At 34.3% G+C, this 19,876-nt stretch overlaps 1 protein-coding gene and 1 pseudogene across 1 annotated transcript in view; one reads left to right on the forward strand and one right to left on the reverse strand.

The window, feature by feature from the left end:
• Positions 1-19,876, reverse strand: part of Cep128 (centrosomal protein 128) — a 410,341-nt gene that overhangs the window by 211,851 nt on the left and 178,614 nt on the right. The window contains exon 20 of the mRNA XM_033766889.1: positions 11,650-11,842. Within this exon, the coding sequence (XP_033622780.1) occupies positions 11,650-11,842 (193 nt within the window). The remainder of the gene's footprint in view (positions 1-11,649; positions 11,843-19,876) is intronic.
• LOC117287183 lies at positions 8,605-8,683 on the forward strand (annotated as a pseudogene).

The following is a 19,876-nucleotide window of genomic DNA, read 5'->3' on the forward strand; positions in this document are numbered from 1 at the left end:
ATAGGTATCACCCCTTCTGTGTATCTTTTCTATAACTGCTACTGATGCTATAGTTTTAGTAACTTCATAGTTGCTAAATACTCATGTCTTAGCAAAACTCTCTAAACAGCAGTTTAAATATTTTTTCTTAAGATGAAAATCCTGTGATATATGTTGGGTAACTCAATAGAATGAAAGGGTAGACATGTTAACTGAGGGTATCTGCTGTTTATCTCCCTAGAACAATGATGGCAAACTTTTTAGAGCTTTCAATGATACAAACAGCTCGCTGCGGCAGGTGAGCCAAAGGTTTGCCATCGCTACCCTAGAACTTCACCTGGATGGGGCAATGTTTTAACAACCATCTTCAGGTTACATCTCCAAATGAATGTCCTGGGCTGGGGGTATAGTGAGATGGCACTTGCCTGGTATACTCAAGGAACAGGACTAGATCCTCAACACTGCAAAAATAAAAATAAATTAAAATTAAAATTTTAAATGAATTATGTACTCAAAATTTAAAGTGAATGTCTGAATTTCAAAATTTCAAAAATTTATTATAATAAAAAATACATTATCATTAATCCCCCTCAAAATATCCCTCCTCTTTTGAATATACTTATACCATTGATCCTGCCACTTTCTAAAGCAATTCTAGGAGTCCTCTTTTGTGTCTATATGAGGTGTGATAAAAAAAAAAAAATACAGTGAATGCTGCTGCTCAGCGCCATCCAATGGAAAGGCAGGTTTGTAAAAATATTACAAGGCCCTCATCCACCCTATTTACTAGGTCTGGTACTGTATGACTTCTGGCTCTTCCTCAAAAGCAAAATGACCATGAAAGGTAAATGCTTTATAAAAAAAAAAAAAAAAAAAAGGTAAATGTTTTGAATCAATTCAGGACATCAAATCAGCCACAACTGTGCAACAAAAGACAAATCGAGAATTTTCAGAACTGTTTCAGAAAGTGGCAACTGTTTGAGAAAGAACAATGGAACAAGTGTGTTCAAAGTGAAGAAAACTTTTTAAGAGGGACTAATGGCAATCTGTCTTTTATTCTAACTTTATTAAATTTACACATTCACCATATTTTCTGATCACACCATGAATTGAAAGCTTTCAAGAGTCAAATTTATCATGAACGAAAAAAGTGTAAGTTCAACAGTCAGAACAGGTCTCAGAGATAGCTGCTCAATGGGATTTATGTAGACTGCTACAAAAACTAAACTGATTATTTTAAAATCCATATTATTCTTTAATCACACAGAATTTTAGTAACACAACAGAAAGGTGGGATCTTAAGTGACAGATTAAGAAGTTATCACTTTCATGGTAAAGGTACACATAAGAAAAACATTGATCTCAGTTTCTACTTATAGTAAAGAAAAGTTGTACAGAACAGAAAATGAGAATTAGCTTCATTAAGTGCTTGAGGCTTGATGTTCCTGTGAACTAGTTAAGAAATTATAGGATATCACATACCAAAACAATGTCAAAGAAATTTTGAGAAATATAACAGCTATCAAAACAATAGAGTTATACCTAATAATACAATTGATCACTTTTTTAAAAGTGAACATTTCTAGTTATGAGATTTATGAGAGTCAAAAAGATTATTGCAATTTTAATAGTAATTTTCTAAAATTATTAATAAAAAACTTAATGTTTTTATAAATTCAAAGAATAGATTTCAACAAAATTAGGAAAGATAGGATGGTTCTATTTTGCAAAGCTTGTTGAAGTCAAAAGAGAATTACTGGGTCAATTTAAGAGGTTACACGGTAGTATACAGGCTTAAATTTTGGCAAGTCCTTTCCTATTTGTAACTCACTGTCCAATTTCGGAGAAATAATCAACCGAAACCTGCCTCCAAGTCTCAGCTGTTTCAACTGTAAAAATTTGGATAAATAATCTCACAAGGTTGTTTTCAATAATTTATATAAAAATTTGGGCATCACCAATGACCAATGGTCATCTCAAAGAGAATGAGAATGATCAGTTAAACATAAAGATCTAACATCACCTGTACAGGGATATCATTAGGAAACTTTTCAAATTGTGACATTACTAAAATGACGCAAAATTCTAGAATTCAAAGTCAAATAGTATCAGTAGGGGAAAAAAATCTATAATCTCTCATAATTGATATGATAAACAATTTACATGATATGGGAAGGAAAATGTATGAAAATCTATCTAAATACTACAGAGAACATGAAGGGCTTTACTATGGAAAAATAAATAGAAGAACCCTCTTAGTAACAAATATCCTGGTTTCAAAAGATAGAGTGAAGAGTGCTAAACTAATAAAGGACATTATCAGAATGGTTTAGTGGGATAATTTAAATTTTTCTCTAATACTTTCTATTTGCCCCACACAGTAAAACCGAATGCTTACATTTCTCCAAAGAATGAGGTAGTAAACAGCAAATGTCATGCACTTATATCCAAAAGTTTTAAAGTAAAGTGGAGTAAAGGGGGAAAAAGTGCTACTACCAATTTGCCAAAAAATGGGCAGAGAGAGTAGATTTTACATACAACGAGAAGGGAAAATGCGGTGGGGCTTCTGTAGCAGTTTAAACTTCATTTTTTCAGCAGTGGGAAAACTTCTCCAGGTTTGAGAGCTGGGGAGTTAAGGAATCAAACCTGTGCTTTAATGAAGATTCATTAAGCAGAAATGATTAGAACAGCAGTCTTGTATGTGTGTGCATACGTGTGTGGTTTCTCCAATGAAACACTGTTATTGGGAGGTCAATTGGGTGTGCTGTATGTAATTCATTATTAAAAATATAAAACGTTTGTGAATGATTTTCTTTTTTAATTTGAGAACAGACAATTTTTGTTTCCATAAGATGTATGTGACCCTTTCCAAATGCTTTGTTAAACAACAGAGAAAACTGGTGAACAGAGAGCTGCAGCTCAGGAAACAATACAGCCTCAAAAAAAACCTACTGAGTGGACCTGCATGGTAAAGTCACGTCTTGGGATCCAGCGGGTACATGGTGAAGACTAATCTAGCAGAAGGTAAGTACGAGAGGTTAGACGATCTTGCCATTAAGAAGTTTCTGCATTCCTTATAGATATCAATTAATAAAGAGCCATATGACACAGAGGTGTCATAATGGCTAATGTTTGTGTAATGCTATTTGGGCAACAATGTTCCCAGATATTTGTTTAAACATTATTTTGGTTAAACATTATCTGTAGGGGTGTTTCTAGGTGAGATTAACATTTGCATCAGCTGTGACCCAGGAAAGCAGAATGCCCTCCCCAATACTGCTGGGCCTCATACACTTCTTTAAAGGTCTGAATAGAACAAGGAAGCCTAAGTAAGGACAAGTTTACCCTGTCTGCCTGATTGTCTTTGAGCTAGGACAGCAATCTTCTCCTAGGACTGAGACTCAGAGTTGAATTTATACCATAATCTGTTCTAGTTCTCTGGCTTTAAACTCTAACTAGAAAAACGTTACGAACTCCACTGGTTCTTTAGCTTGCCAAATGAATATCAATCTTCAGATTTTTCTGCATTTATAACTATGTGAGCTCATTCTCTACAAAACACACCCATATCCTTCTGGTTGTTTCTAGAGAACTCAGATTAGTATATAAAGTCTAAACAGAGAGGGAAGACTGGATATGTGGGAAAAGACAAAAGTTTGTATAATCATTAGCTGTAGCGGACAAGGAAATGGGAAAATGCAAACTTTGTTCACACCCTAAGAATACAGATAGTTTAAAATTAAAGTTTCATAGCTATAAGCTTTAAAACCATAGGGTACTATTCTCTATTTTCAAATATTTCCATTTCAAACTTCATGATATGCATAACTTTACTATCAGCAACCATATCTGATATCTAAACATGCTGGATCTCAACTTAGCCTACAACAAAGTATAATTAAACTTGAAATACTCAAGAATTCAATCATTATTATGTTTCAGATCTAGAATTCCCCCCAAAGTCTCCTGTATTCAGAGGTGGAGCTTGGGGAAGGTGATGGGATAACAAGGGCACCATACTCATCAATGGCTCAAGGTGCTGCTGGGAGGTGGGGCCAGGTGGGGCAGGTTACCTGGGCCTGACCTAGAAGGTATACCAGGTTCTTTCCCCAGCTCCACTATGCTCTCTGCCATGAGTGAGAAACTTTCCTCTGCTATACTTTTCTACCATGTGGTTTCTGCACTGAAGCCAAGCAAACTCAGCTTAAAACCTCTCAAAAACCATGAGCCAAAATAAACCTCTCTTCTTTCAAATTGTGAGGGTCAGGTATTTTGCCACAGCAAGGAAATTGACGAACGCAATCACAAACTGCAGTTTAAATAATGTTCTCAAACTATCAAATAAAATAGTCTTTCATTATCTCTAATGATCAACATCACTTAACTGGACAAGCTGGAGACAGCATAAAAATAAACTAGCATATAATGTTTTAAAAAATTAACGAGAATCTTGGGGATGAGGGATATAGGAAAAATAAAAAGGGTTAAGAAGTGATATATATATCTATATATATCTATATATAGATATATATAGATATATATATAAGATATATATATATATGGCTATAGCTATATAGATTTAAATTTTCCAAGGTGAATATACTATGTATCCCAAAGATACACTAATACAAAATTATAGTGTGCTAAAAATTGAAATTAACCAAAAACTAATAAATGAATAAATTATACTTATAATTTCCTAAATTAATTCAGAATATGTCAACATTATATTCCAAAATAGAATAGAAAAAAATTGCTTCTCCTTTTTCTTTGGACTAAACAATAATGACTAATACTTCTATAAATATCATAATTGTCCATTTTTTTATTTTTGGGTTTTTTGAGATAGGGTCTCACTATGTAGTTGTGACTGACCTAGAACTCACTATGAAGCCCAGGCTGGTCTTGAACTCACAGCGATCCTCCTGCCTCAGCCTCCCAAGTGCTGGGATTACAGGCGTGAGCCACCACGCCCTGCTCCATTATTCTCTCAATAAGAAAAATCTGAAAAACTGATATAATGCAAGGAATAAGGAATGAACAAAGAATGAATAAGGCAAATCAGTAACTTATGAACAAAAGAACAATGATATAATCTCATTTATGCCTGCATGTTAGAAAAGATGCCTACAGTTCTCAAGTCCTTTTGAATCTCCCAGAAATAAATTCTAAGAAATTATCCTCTGTTCAGCCATTAGTTACTAATTTCAGAAGTAGCAGAGAAATCAGCTCAAATAAGTTTTTCATAAAAACAGAAAAAGCAAAGGACAAAGATGAAAAAAAAGGGAGATCATCACTAGTATATAAAGATAAACCAGGTAGATGTCACTTCTGAAAGTATAGAGTTATTTTAAGAATCAATGCCTCATACAGAAAAGTGATTTTACAGTGGAAAAAGAAAAGCTAAGTCATATATCTGATATAAATACTAAAATGACTTATCCTGAGGAATGCAGAAGGCCAGAAGAAAGAGTGCATAGTATACCAGATTCATCTCTAAGAGAACGCTATGCCTTGGTTATCCCCCATGTAATACAAATATACTTGGGAACCAGATTATTTAAAAAAAAAATTATATGTACATACACACACACACACACACACACACACACACACATCCAAATATCCTACAATCAGGTTTAAACTCCCAAGACTAACATAAAACCAGGTCACTGATATTTAAATTATTTTTAAATTGCAGAAAAGGTACAATGCTAAGAATAATGAGCTAAGTATGTTCAAAGCAAGCAGGAGTTTTCTAAGGAGGATTATTCCACTATGGTTTTTTTACTATACTCCATTTTTGGTTTAAATATTCACCTAAGTTTTGATCAAACCACACTGATAAATTGTTTGCAGCAATTTCTATCAAATCTGTCTCTTTCCTGAACTCAAAATGATTAATAGAAAAGTAAATATCTTGAGTCAACTTCAGGACATTGAGGCAAACCAAACAACAAAAATCAAAAAACACTCAGGGAAGGACTTTTAGAATTGCTTCAGAAAGTGGCAAGAATGGTTAAAAAAAAGTATGTTCTAGAAGGTATTCTGAAAATTCATGGCAATGAGTTTCTTTTAGTACAATAATGTTTTTCAATTAAAAAAATTACAAAACGTTTTATGTGCAAATCCAGAGGCCACCTCTCATTCCTTCTATCCTTTTCTTTTTGAACATATACAAGGAAAGACTCCGCATCTTTCTCAGCTGCCTCTTACTGTGATAAGTGAATCTGCAAAAAATAGCAGTGTACTCAAAGTGCTAAAATGGTCATACAAAAAGAAATCTTTAATTCTAACACCTTTGTTTTTTCCAAGATGTACTGCTCTACCCTCACTTTTCATCCCATTCACTCATATCCTCTAAGATCTTGCCACACCAGTTAAACTTTTTGTACCTGATGAATATTTCTTTTTATTATTCTTTCTACTCAAGATTTATAATCAAGCTCAAGCTTTTCATACACATAGAAAATATAAGACTCTAAAAGTTATATTCATTCTATTCTTGGGAACTAATTTTAGACATACACATAGTTTTAGTACTCTATTCATATTTAGCTATTTTGAATGTCATATTATACTACAGAGGTAGCTCAAGTCATAGTACAAATGGACCTAGAATTACTACTAACAATATTAGTGTATGCCTAAAAGAATCAGGAAGCTATTAGGGAAACAGTTATGAAATAAGTAAAGATATAAATCATTTCAATACTATTATAAAGTGCAATATATAACTAATATGAAGACAAATATAGTTACCTAATTCCAGTGTCATACACAAAATATAAACCACTCCAATTAAATTACATAATCAACTTCTGCCAAATACTTGTTTTGTCTTTTGTTTTTTTCAGAGTTTAATAAGTATATAACTAAACATAAAAAAGGAAAGAAATTCACATCAATGCCCAAATATCATCTGTCTTCTCAAATCTAAAATTTTGGAAGCTATAACGCTTCCTTTTTAAACTGTGTTTTTTTTTCTTTCACTAAATATTAATGCTGATCCATTAATGTTACTTTTTCCATTTTACTCATTCATTCCCTTATTCAACAAATACCTTGCATACCTACAGTGTACAAGGTTCTTTCTAGGCCCTAAAGATCACTAAATAAAACATTTTAAAAATCACCGCTTTCTTGGAATTTCCATTCCAGTGGATACAGATCACGAAACACCTTTGTCAATTATGTATCTGCCAAAAATTCATTGAGGGAAGAAATAAAATGTTTCAAGGATTAGCCTATTGATGCTCGCCACACCCATGCCACTGTTGCTAAGGTAAAATTCAAAACTGCTGAACTAAAAAAAGGAGAAATGTAGGAAGATGAGAGATATTTCCTCTACAGCCTACTTCTTAGCTATGACAGAGGTATTAACCAAAACCAATCAAATTGAGAAATCAGTCTTCTGTTGTAAAAGTATTAATTTCTGAAGTGGCTAGATTATTTCTCTTCCATACCCTATTAGCACCTTTTCATTATAAAGCTACTTAGTAAAGCTAATTCTCTAACAAAACAGCCTTGTTGGCTGATTTCGTCAAGAGAAGTACATTCCAGTACATGATATATGACAGCCAGAGAGACATTCACAAAGTGACAGTGCCATCAATGCTTCTAGGAATTAGTGTTCTTTTACACTGTGGTGAAGATCTAAATTAATCAACCTGAGTATAGACATACTTGAAACTAGAAATTGAGTGAGATCAAACTTTATCTTTCAGGTAAAAGAATTTCAGAGGCCATGCTCATCATTGATTAATGTAGGAAAAAAAAAAACACAGTATACTAAATAATCACTGCCAAAACAACAGAAGGCATGAGATCAGCTTCCTGTTTAAATAAATCTATGTTAAATACTCATCAGCATTACAAAGAGCAAGAATGTAACTTCACTATACCAAAGCCTTCTTTCTTAAAATATGTGGGGAAAAAAAATAAATCTTTACAACTTCCATATAAACTTTCGTTTCTAAACCAGGCATGATACCATAAACCTGTAATGCCAGCACTCAGGAGGCTGACGAAGGAGGAACACCATGACTTCAAGGCCAGCTTGGGCTACACACTGAGTTCAAGGCCAGCCTGAATTATAAAGCGAGACTCTGTCTTAAAACACCAAAAACAAAAATTAATTTTTAGTAAACCTTATAGTTTCAGAATTTTTAAATCATACCTAAATTCTACCGGCTGCAGTTTACAGCTCCTTGACACTTTGTTACTAATAACAATATAGAATTTCTCAATCAATAATTCTAAATTTCTAAGAAGGCCACAAGATTAACCTTTTAACAATTTCCCACTCTTTCAAAATATTCCATCCAGCCTAAACTTATAGGCCCAGAGAAAACCAGGAAATATAAGAAAATTCTACAAATCCAGTATTATACACTGATAAAAATTCATTGTCTCTGGGCTTTATTTGTATGTCACTTAACACAACATTCAATCAAACCAAAAGTATTAATTCTGAGAATGGTACAAATTCAATCAAGTAGGAAGTTTCTCCACTTATAAATAAGTTAACCCCGTTCTACCTAATAAGTAAGCTTCTAAGATAGTAAAGGGAACCAAACACAAATTTCTACAATAAACTTTGACACTTCAGAAATATCAAAGTTAATCGCTTCTCGGCCTTTTGGCTAAGATCAAGTGTAGAAATATCAAAGTTAATCACCAATTTTTCTGTCCTTCACATCTTCTGTGTGTATCATAGTAAACAAATGCTTAACTAAATCCTGCACAGAATCTTTGTTTTTTCTGAAGAAATCTTGCTTCCTCTATCAAGATCCAATCAAAAAAGTTACATCTCCTACCAAAAAAAAAAAAAACCCAAAACACATCAAGAGGTAATCAGCACTTTTCTTTCACCAATATGTGACCTATGTTTTTCATACCATATTTACTTCACTGTACTATATAATGTGTTTATAATTTTCAAACTAAAACAGCATTTGTTAGCATATTAAAAATCCTCATTACTTCTGAATCCAATAGGAAATATATCAGAGAATATCTTACAAAAGGCAAGAGGTTCATGGACAAAAGAGTGGGCCTTCACAAAACAGTTCACATAGATATAGACCATCCTTCTCTCACACCAGTTAAGTTCCTACTTCCTGACTTTCTCATTCACCCAATGTTAAATCCACCAAAACTTCTGAATCTTGTGTAAATTCTCTCTCTCTCCTACACTCATCATAGTTTGTCTGTCTTCCAATTTCAATACAAATGTCCTTCTTCAGTCCCTCTTTTCCAGTGACAAACTATAAAAAAAGGGTCCTAACTACACCATAATCAATACTAAGGTATAATTTAAGAGCACTTGTAAAACACATAAAAAAGAATAAATTAATAAACTATATCCTGCTATATATAAAAAGAAAATTCTACTGTGACAAAGGATTATCCCACAAATGCAAGATTAGTTTAACATTTACTAGGAGTCTCAACAAGTTGATTAAGGGGAAAAAAGAAGAAAAAGTGTCTCAGTTGATGTTGTTTGTATACTAGGAAAACACTAAATATAAAGGAATCAACAAGAATAATAACAATACTAGAACAAATGAATGACCTTAGCAAGGTTGAAAAATACAATGTTAATATTTTTTATTCAATTGTATTTCTATATACAAGAAATAAATTCTATAATTTAAAATTTTAATATTATTTATAACTGTATCATAACAGGAAAATTAGGGATAATTCTAAAAATGATGTGTAACTCTTGTTTGCTAAAACCTACAAAAACAACCTTAATAAATTCTATATTCAAGGATTAGAAGACCCAATAGTAAGATATCATACCCATTCTTAAATCTATATATTGAACATAATCGTATCAACAGATGAGCACGTTCTTTTCTAAAAAGAACAAACTGACTCGAAGATTTACAAGGAATTAACATGCCCTAAAGATACAGGGTAACCCAAAAACCTACCATTATATTCAAAAAGTAGAAATAAAAAGAATTACACTGAGAAGTAAAGGACTTTATAAGCTTACCTTCTGAAACTTTTATAGTTTACTATAATTATCTAAGTACACAAACATATGGGTCTTTCAGATTTCTACCCACTGCCAAGCTCATGTATTCATAATACACACTGTATTAATCCTCACACAAAGAAAGTACTTACAGGGTGACAATATTAACAATATTCATTGAAAATAAAACTGAGTTGTAATCTAGTATTAATCAGGGAGTTCATAAAGTACATAGAGACCATATATCTTTTATCTGTATATTTCATAATTATGTTATTTTACTAGCATATTAAAAAAAGTTAAGAGCATCTTCAGACATTACTATTTGCACAAATTTTCTTTCAGTTGCCCTATAGCAAGTTCTCAAAATATGACTAAAGACTGGCAAAGACTCTTCATAATAATAATAATAAAATCTGATTCATCTTTGCATACTCAATTCTCATTATAACTAAAAATGTAAAGCACAACTTTTCCAAAGATAGCATGACCCACTATAATAACAACAGATAAAAGGCAGAGGCAAAGATGAGAACCATGCCAGCAACTAGAAGCACTTGCAAGGCTGTTCTTTTTTTTTTTTCTTAAAGGCTTGGAATGTCATTAATTTTTGTTTTTATGTTAACATAAAATGGATATATAATTGTGATTTTAATTTTAAGTAAATAATCATTATTTTAAATTCTCAATTTTACACTTTCCTATGGTAAACACTTATATACATACACATTAATAAAGTTCTTTGAGTCCTCAAAAATTTAAAGAATATAAAATGGCTCTGATACCAAAAACATTAATACTGCCATACAGCAACAAACAATTTCTAAGCAGAACATGTGGTGAGAACAACCCTGATTATGAAAAAAAAGAAAAAAAGTTATTTGAAAAAAGATTATCAAATGTTAATGTTTAGATTTTCTTAGTTGGACATTATATTAAGCCTCTTGCAGATCTAGTAAAATTCAGAGCACAGGGCCCAGATATCTAAGACAGACACACAGCATTTCTCAGCCTAGCTACTTGTTTTCCTTGTTCCCATCACAATGCACCCCTACGATAACAGAATGGAAAAGTATTTTTCCAAGTTCCCTGTCCAACTATTAAAGTTAGACATTGCCTACACATTAACCCTACCACTGCTCTTACCCTCTTGCACTTACCTCCTCCATGCTTACCACCTTCTAACGTATTGTACCTTGACCTATTTACTGCATGTATTTTCTGTCCCCGCAGCCAAAATAAGGTAAGCTATGTAAGAGTCAGGTTTTATTCTGCCTCATTTACTGATGTACTTTAGCAACTAAAAGAGTGCCAAACACAAAGTAGGCACAAAATAAATAATTATTGAGTGAATTAATGGGTGTTTTACTGAAGCAAAATGTAAACTATGTCATTTTACCAAGTAGATCTCTGATGTCTTAGCAAACCAATACCTGCACTCGGACAGTGGTTATGTGCTGTGCACATGTGAGGGATGCTATGACTGAAGGGAAATTCCTGGGGCTCAACAGTTCCTCTTCTAGTCTCAGAAAGGAAGAAAGATGAGAAGACAAGAGACAAGAAAGGGAGATGGATAGGAAGACAGTTCAAACTAGAGGCAGTACAAGTAGGCTTTTTTCTAAACCTAGTGTTCCATGAATATAAACAAAGAAAAATAAGAATAAGCAGAGCTAACGCACCTCTCTTCTCCTGATGTATTTCGTCCAGAAGCTGCTCCTGCCTTTCTATCTGTTCAAAGAGACACTGCAGCTCAGATTCCTTACTCTCCGTCAGCTCCCTGAGCTGCTGTCTGCAGAGCATCAGCTGGTGCCGCAAATTCTTCTCTCTGTTTTCTCTTTCTTTTAGTTCCTCACAGAGCCACTGAAGTTTAGTCTAAAAAATGAAATATCTACTTTTTAAAAAAACAAAACCAAACCCAGAAGACAGTAGCATTTCAAAATATAAAAAATAAAGCAACACAATCAGAAAAAAAGATGACTATCAAATTTAAGCAAAATTTTAAAAATCCATGTTTTAATTTGTATGCAAATTTAGCTTCTGAACACCTAAAATCTTGTCCAGATATAAAATAATAACATCCTTAGATTTTTATAAAATACTTGGTATACTCCATCATCCTCAGAATAGAAACACCACAGAAGAGCTTAACTATTACATTTCTAATCATATTACAAGTGGTGCCCTGATCTCACAGGTAAAGCAATGAAGATACCACCAAGTGAAAATAAAAAGCATCCTAGGATAGGATTATTTTATTTCAGAGACTTTTAAAAAAGTGAAGATGAGGTTCCGACTCATGATGCCTAAAAATGCAAGAGGGCCAATGAATCAGGTAGAGGGAGAGATTATCTATAAACCACAGGAATGAGGTCAATATTTGCCCACATTCAGGAGGCTAGGAATACATATAAAAAGTAAAGGTTTGTGTTTCATCAAGATAAATTATCTTCTTTTCTGCTATTAGCTTTTTGATTATCTAAGAAACTATGTATTAACATAGGACTTGATATCTCCAATTGTGTATCTGAGACTAGACAAGTATACATCTATACATTTGCATTCCCTAAGTTCACAAGTCTTCTAAAGTACAGCACTTGAGGAAAACACCTTAACATACTGCTCCTCCGTCCCCCAAGCTTCCAAGAACCAACACTGTTTGTAATAATATACATTTTTTCGGTTGCATTCCTAATTGTATTAGGATAATCAATATGCCTACACATGGTACATTCCAAAATTAGTCACCTAATTTTTTTACATCTGTACACAAATACTTGAACCTACGTCTGACAAAACTAGACTTTCTGTTTTTTAAATTATTATGTTAACTGGATTTGTTCTGCTTTTATCTTTAAGATTTTCCTTGTAAAACTTTTAAACTGTGGTCTGTTAACATTCTTCAGAAGCATGACTTTTAACAGATAACCTGAATAGTATTTTATGATGATAGGTAATTACCTATATGATAGATGGGATATGATACTGACCCTCAGTATCCAGTGGAAACTTCAACAGGATCAAGACCTACTACTCCCACTTTAAGACTGGTGTAACTGGCCTTGTAGGTATTCAACAACCAAAGCCTGGAGACCAAAGCTAAGGAAGACAAAAGGACAAAGAGAATAACCAATACTTTGGCCACTACCCTTCAAGGTCAGCTCTGACCCAGGGTACAATGGGACCTCAAAGGAAGGGTCCTATAACTCCAGTGAGTCACATAATCTCCCAAGCAGGGGCATTCTCAGACCCCAGAGGACAGGAGTCAATGTGCCTTGTGCTAACAGGAGGGGTGACTAAAGAGAAGCGTGTCCCATGCTTCTAAGAAAAGCCATATATACAGCCAAGCAAGACCAAGACCATTGAGGCAGATGACACAAATGGTAACGATCTAAGGAAGCCAAAAAGGCTCTTCGCACTTTCCTAAAATTCTGATCACCGACTTGGTTTTAAATGTTCAATGGCAAAGTATAAGAGTAAAATAGTTAACATTTAAAAAGAGAGGAAGGGAGAGATTATTATCTTTTGTCTCTTTCCCCATTAGATTAAGTAGGATAAAGTCTTTCAGGGAAGAATGATACAAGCCTGATACAAAAAAGGGTTTACAGCCAAATTCCTTGGCCCTTACCTTCTACTCATTAAAAGTATAATTTGTTTTTTCTTCTCAGATAGTTAAGAACTTAAAAGCCATTTCTGCTATAAACCATGATATTTCACGGGGGTCTACAGATGACCAAGAAGTAACTAAAAGCAGAACAAAGTTTGAATATTTTGTATCTTTGTTCCTTAAAACTTTAGGTCAAATCCCTTTTGAACTTTGCATATAGGTGTGTTAATATTTAGGCAGTTATCATCTTTTTAAAAGTTAGCAAAATCAGCCGGGCCTGGTGGCACACACCTGTAATCCCAGCACTCAGGAGGCTGAGGCAGGGGATCGCTGTGAGTTCGAGACCAGCCTGGGCTACATAGTGAGTTCTAGGTCAGTTTCAACTACATAGTGAGACCCTATCTCAAAAAAACAAAAAACAACAACAACAAAAAAAAAAGTTAGCAAAATAAGGTTGATTAGCCTCAATTTATATAACCTCACTTCCTCCAAGATTAAAGACATCAGAATTGGGTACTTCCCAGGACACTGAACAATGCCTGGAATACATTATGTACATCTTTATGCATTATGCATATCATTATGTATATGAAAAGTGTACAATAAAATTAATTTTTACTCTGGTGTAAAAAACTGTAATAGTACACAAGATCCTAATGAGATAATTAACAATGTGAAATAGGAAGAAAAGGGCTAAAGGTGTTGGGAAAGTGGGAAGGGTGGGGGAAAGGGAATAAGGGAAAAGAAAAAAATATGAAAAAATTGAAATAAAGTGTTTATAAATGGGGAGGGGAGGGGGGGGTGACGGGAGGGCAGGGACAAGGGGAAAAAATGAGAACCAAGACCTGTCATATAAAAGTGCAAGATCCTAGTAATGAACATAACTATGCTGTGTGCCTGGAACATACCAATAAACTCAATAAAAAGAGAAAAATAAATAAATAAAAAAATAAAATAAAATTAATTTTTAAAAAATGTTTGGAAGCCTCGAGTTATTTTGCTAAACCTGATTACGTAGATTTCAGGAAAGGGGAAGCCTTACCTGATCCAGTCCGGCACTGACATAGATAATCCTTAAATGGAAAGGAGCCCACCACTTTGCCAGAAAGATTCTAGAGCTATGCTACTAGAACTGAGAAAAATGATCCACTGGACCCCAGCCCTCAGCTACTCCTTAAGGCTGGTGTCCCAAGTCTGCAGCTAAACCAGCCTGAAGCCCTGTATTAGAGTGTGCCCCTCCCCCTAACTAAGCCACCTTTCTCATCTACTGAATTTCAAATTAAAGCTTTTTTTTTTCCTGAAAACAAACAAAAAAAGAGATTAGAAAGTTAATGGAGGCCATTGCTTTTCAGTGTCTAATTTCTATCTTTATTATTTAGGTATTGGAAGTAATGTGAAAGAGTATTTCTTCAACCCTTAATACAAAAGGATTAAGTCATGTCTCAAGGCCTTTCCAAATAAGGCCACCTCAAATCGCTAGTTGATCTTAAACAATCTAAACAGTCCTTACCACAATAAGAAACAAAATAAGTAAAGCAGAATTAAAAAGGGAAAATCAGGCTAAGTTATTGGCCAATTTCCTTGAACAGCATTTACTCATAAGTAGAAAAGTTCTAGGCCTCTACAAGTGTCAAGACCTCGTATCTAAAGGGGCTGTGTAAGAATATACAGTGAACTAAAATTGAGATAGGGCCCTCAGATCAAAAACTCCTCACATTTATCAGCTTTCCAACACCCAGCACCAGAGAAAAGGCACAGCCCCTTTAGTCAGAAGGCCATACAACACACAAACTCTTGTGTGACACAAAACAAAAATCATCAGTCTCAATCCCCTGGTTAACATTTTTACCCAACGATATAAGATCACATATAGAAAATAACTTCACATTTCCTCAGTGCTTTCCTACCTGCCTCATCTCAATCTCTGACCTTTGTTTACTACCTAAGGTCATTAAATACTATTGATAAGAGGTGGTAATGGAGAACAAAAAGAAAAAAAATCTGGTTTGTCCTAACAACAATCCACTGGTTCTCATAAAATTATTTTAAAAATCCAGAAACAAAGTATTAAAGCAAATCCATTATGGATTTAACTGTATCCTTGCAAAAGTCATAACTGAAAGCCCAAACCCCAAGTATAACTGTATTTCCAGAAAGCTTTAAGAAGATAATGAAGTGCAAATGAAGTCATAAGAGCAGGTTCCTAACCTGACACCATGCCTGGAGTCCCTGTAGGAGGAACAGAAGCTAGAACTCACTTTCCCTTAAGAAAGACCAAAGAAGGCCAGGAATTTAGCTCAGTGGTGCCACAGCCTACCTTGCAAGTGCAAGGACTAGAGTTCAATGCCTGGTACCAAAAAAAAAAGAAAAGAAAAAGCAGAAGAAAGACCAAATAAAGGCACAGAAAAGGTTGCCTTCCACAAGCTAGGTAAAGAGATTTTATCAGAGAATAAACCTAGCCCCTTGATCTTGGCTTGTCAGCCTGCAAATCTGTCAGAAAATGAACATCTGTTATGTGAGTCAGTGCAGTATTCATTACTGAAGCCCAAGCAGACTAACATAATATGACCTATAGTTTTAATTTACTCTATGAAGCCTTTACTCTATTATCAAATAAAATTAAAAACAGGATATAGTTAGGTGCAGATGCTTGTTGCAAATTGAATATGTATGCAGAATATGTTATTAACCAAAAACAAAAATATCAATTTATGGAAATTTAATCAACCAATGATCAATTATGACAATCAGTGTTCGTTAGATAAAATAACCAGCATCTTCATTAAGTATCCCGGAAAAGCAGCTTGAAACACAGTACCGGAATAACTTGAACAATTCCAAATAATTAGTTGACAAGGCTATTAATCATAGAGCAAAACTCATTCTATTAACCACTCAGAGGGGCATTTTACAGATCACATAATAGACTCATTTATTTAACTACATCAACAAGCATTGTTAAATAAACAAAAACAGAAAATTTCAAAGTAAAGTATATTTTTACCTTCATAGGTGCCAGCTCCCAATGAGGTGAGAATATTCACAAATATCTAGTAAAACTATAACAATGATCTTTTTAATCTATGAGAAACCTTTACTGAATTTTAGAGTAAAAATAAAGTCTCTAGGAATGATTAAAGCTGAAAACAATACTGTCAAATAAAAAGACTACTTATGGAATTAGGAATATTATTAGATCCTAAAGATTTGCTGCTTTAATTACTGTTTCCTTCATCAAAACCCTAAAAATAATTTTGAAAGAAAATTATTATACAAGAACCAGAGGGGGAAAAAAAAGAGAAGAGAAATTTTTTAGAATGTGCCAAAACAAGAACTAAACCAGAACTGCAAAATTCAAATCAACATCAATCTAAAAATACAATTATAATTTTAAAATTCTTTCTCCATGTTTTACTTAGTTATGAGTTAAGAAGCAAAAATATCCCTATATTTTAATATCTAAAATACTTTTCCTCTAATGTAACTAAATATATTATTACACTCATAAAGGGTATTTCCAAGAAATCAATCAAGATATTGAGAATAATGTTTTCACTTTTGTATCAGAAGAATAAACTACTAGACATACCCTCAACAAGAATTAAATACACTGGATCTGGTACTTCTTAACCTGTGACTTTTAAAAACACTTTTATCCCCATCATTAAGAAGACAATATTCATAAATGTAAAGCATATGCTCAAGTGGATTATACAACTAATGGAGAAAACAATGGCATAGAGTCCTAAACCCTTCTCAGTAACTAGTTAGATTTATGCCCTTAGGTTAAATTCAAAACTACCCAAACCTCAGACTTCTTACCTAAAAAAAAAGAGGAAGTCAAACTACATGACCTCTAAAGCTGTTGTGTCAGTTGCACAACAGGGAAAGGCAAATGTTTTTCAATACCTATAACTTATTATAGAACAAAAAATGTGAGTCCTAGAGACGATTCCAAACAGAGTAATACAAGAAAATCCCCAAACAACATGGAAGTATATTAATAAAACAAAGTTTACAATACATTTGATAAATAAACACAGTGCTTGGGAATTAACTATGTTTATTGAAATCTCATGATTGTTATTCATTTTTTTATAATGTATAAGCTCAGGAAGTACCCTGAATGAACTCCAGGTGATCCTCCTGCTTCAGCCTCCTGGTTCCTAGGATAACAGCCCTGCACCACCACACGCTGCAACAGTGACTCTTGCTGCTATGTTGCTCCATCCTCAGAGAGTACTTGTCTCCTCTAGATTTCAGAAACTGTCCCTGCTGTCTCATGGGAAAACTCTGCTACTTCTCATGATTTGAACCTAAACTCTGATCTGTGTCTGTCTTTGCTTCTTTTGAGACTTTCCTGACCTAAGAGACTTTTCTGTTTATCAATCCCTGCAGTGGAATCTGTCAATAACTACTGCTGGCTTGCCTACCAGGACTCTGCATGCCCATTTATTCTACCTCTAACCCTTGCTTGGAGTCTCCTAGTTTGGCTTGAGAGTCTAGACAGCTCCTTCCCCATCACTTTCTCACACAACATTAATCATCACTCACATGTTATCACCAAATTATCACTCTGTCTTTCATTGCCTCGGAATCTCTGAACAATTTCCTTGCTCTGTCTCATCTGGGCTGTGGGAAAAGCCTCTTAACTGATCTTTCTGCCTTTGATCTTATCACCTCTACTCCACCTTTCACAGTCACTATCAGAGTGATACTTCTAAAATACAAACATGAGCACTCTTTTTCTTTTTGGTACCAGGGACCAAACTCGGGGCCTTTCTCTTGGAAGGTAGACAGTGGCACCACTGAGCTCAATCCCCAGCCCGAGCATGTCACTTTCCTGTTCAAAATTCCTTTGCAATTCTGCCCTAAATGCAGATCTGAATCCAAGCTCCTGAAAATGACCTGAAATGTTCTTCTCAATGAGCTTGATCTCTGCATCTGCCTGCAAGCTCCTACGCTGCCATTCTGTCTTGCCCTTTCATTTGCCACTTTTGTGCCAAGCTGCTTGGGGATTCTTTGTTTTCATCATACTGTTTCTTTCCCAAGCCATTCCTAGGTTGTTTTCCCCTACATCATTCTCTTTCGCCTTTACTAGGCTAGATTCAACCTTCACCTGAGACATCAGGCTTCACGGTACCTTCTGTATAATTCCATCACAGCTCTTACACTTACTGCAATATTGAAATCATCTGTATGTGTATATGTACTTTCGGACAAAAGCAGTTTTCTGCAAAAGCAGAATCGCGTCTCATTCCTTTTATGTCACAGCATGTAACAAAGCATCTAAAACATGGGACCCACTCAGAAAATTCTATAAAGCTGAATAAAGGTTGGCCTCTACATACCTTGCTAAAATTTATGACAAAAACATCCCTAATGCTTTCCCTAGCATTCCTTGATAACCATCTCAACCTTTTTCCTTCCTGTAAAGTCTCATCCTGACTTTTCACTGGCAATTTTATCTGTAAATCTGTTCCAACTCTCAATTGGACTTCACATTTTATTATACACCATCAACAGAGCAACAGTGATAAAATCCCCACCCAATCCTCTAGTTCTGCTAGAATTAAAACAGAAGAAATTCATTTAATAGATTTATGAAAACAATTACCAAATGCCCTCAGAGGTCCTTCCAATACTTCAAGATGTCAGCATGGGCTAGCTGAATAGCAATTCTACTTTTCATACAGTATTTGTCCTCTGATTTCAGATCTTATCTTCAATACTTATAGAGCTGTCCAGTCATAGTTCATGAGAATTACAGTATTGTAGACCATCAATAACCTAAGCCATCTTTCTAGTAAATAGGTTCAATTCCTCCTTGGTCAGCACAGTATTTTTATCACAACGCTTTTACACTATAAAAGGCACAGTTGTCTCATGCAGTATTAAAACTGCTCTGATCAGAAGTTCAATCCCATTAAATGATAAGGAAAACTGCTCACTAGCTCCCAAATTAAAGAGCTATGATTAAGAGTCATCTCTGACTCTCATAATTTAACTGAACCGGAGCAGTGAAAGCTTTCTGTTCAGAAATGATAAAGAATTTAACTTGAAAGGAAATTCCAAGTACACTGCTCTTGTTGTCAGGATTGTGGCATGGAGAAAAAAGAAAAAAGCTATATTAATGCACAACAGATTTCTCTGGCCAAAAATTTTCTAAGAGAGCAACGTATTATTCTAAGTTAAGAGCAGGTGTCTGAAACATAAATTTCCATTTATTCCTATCTAATGGCTAGGAGTATACAGGTTTGTCGTTTTAAAAGCAGAAGAGGAACATTTTAAAGATAAGTTAA

Source organism: Fukomys damarensis, unplaced genomic scaffold (genome assembly GCF_012274545.1).
Source record: "Fukomys damarensis isolate Sample0158 unplaced genomic scaffold, DMR_v1.0_HiC HiC_scaffold_21, whole genome shotgun sequence".
Classification (NCBI taxonomy): domain Eukaryota; kingdom Metazoa; phylum Chordata; class Mammalia; order Rodentia; family Bathyergidae; genus Fukomys; species Fukomys damarensis.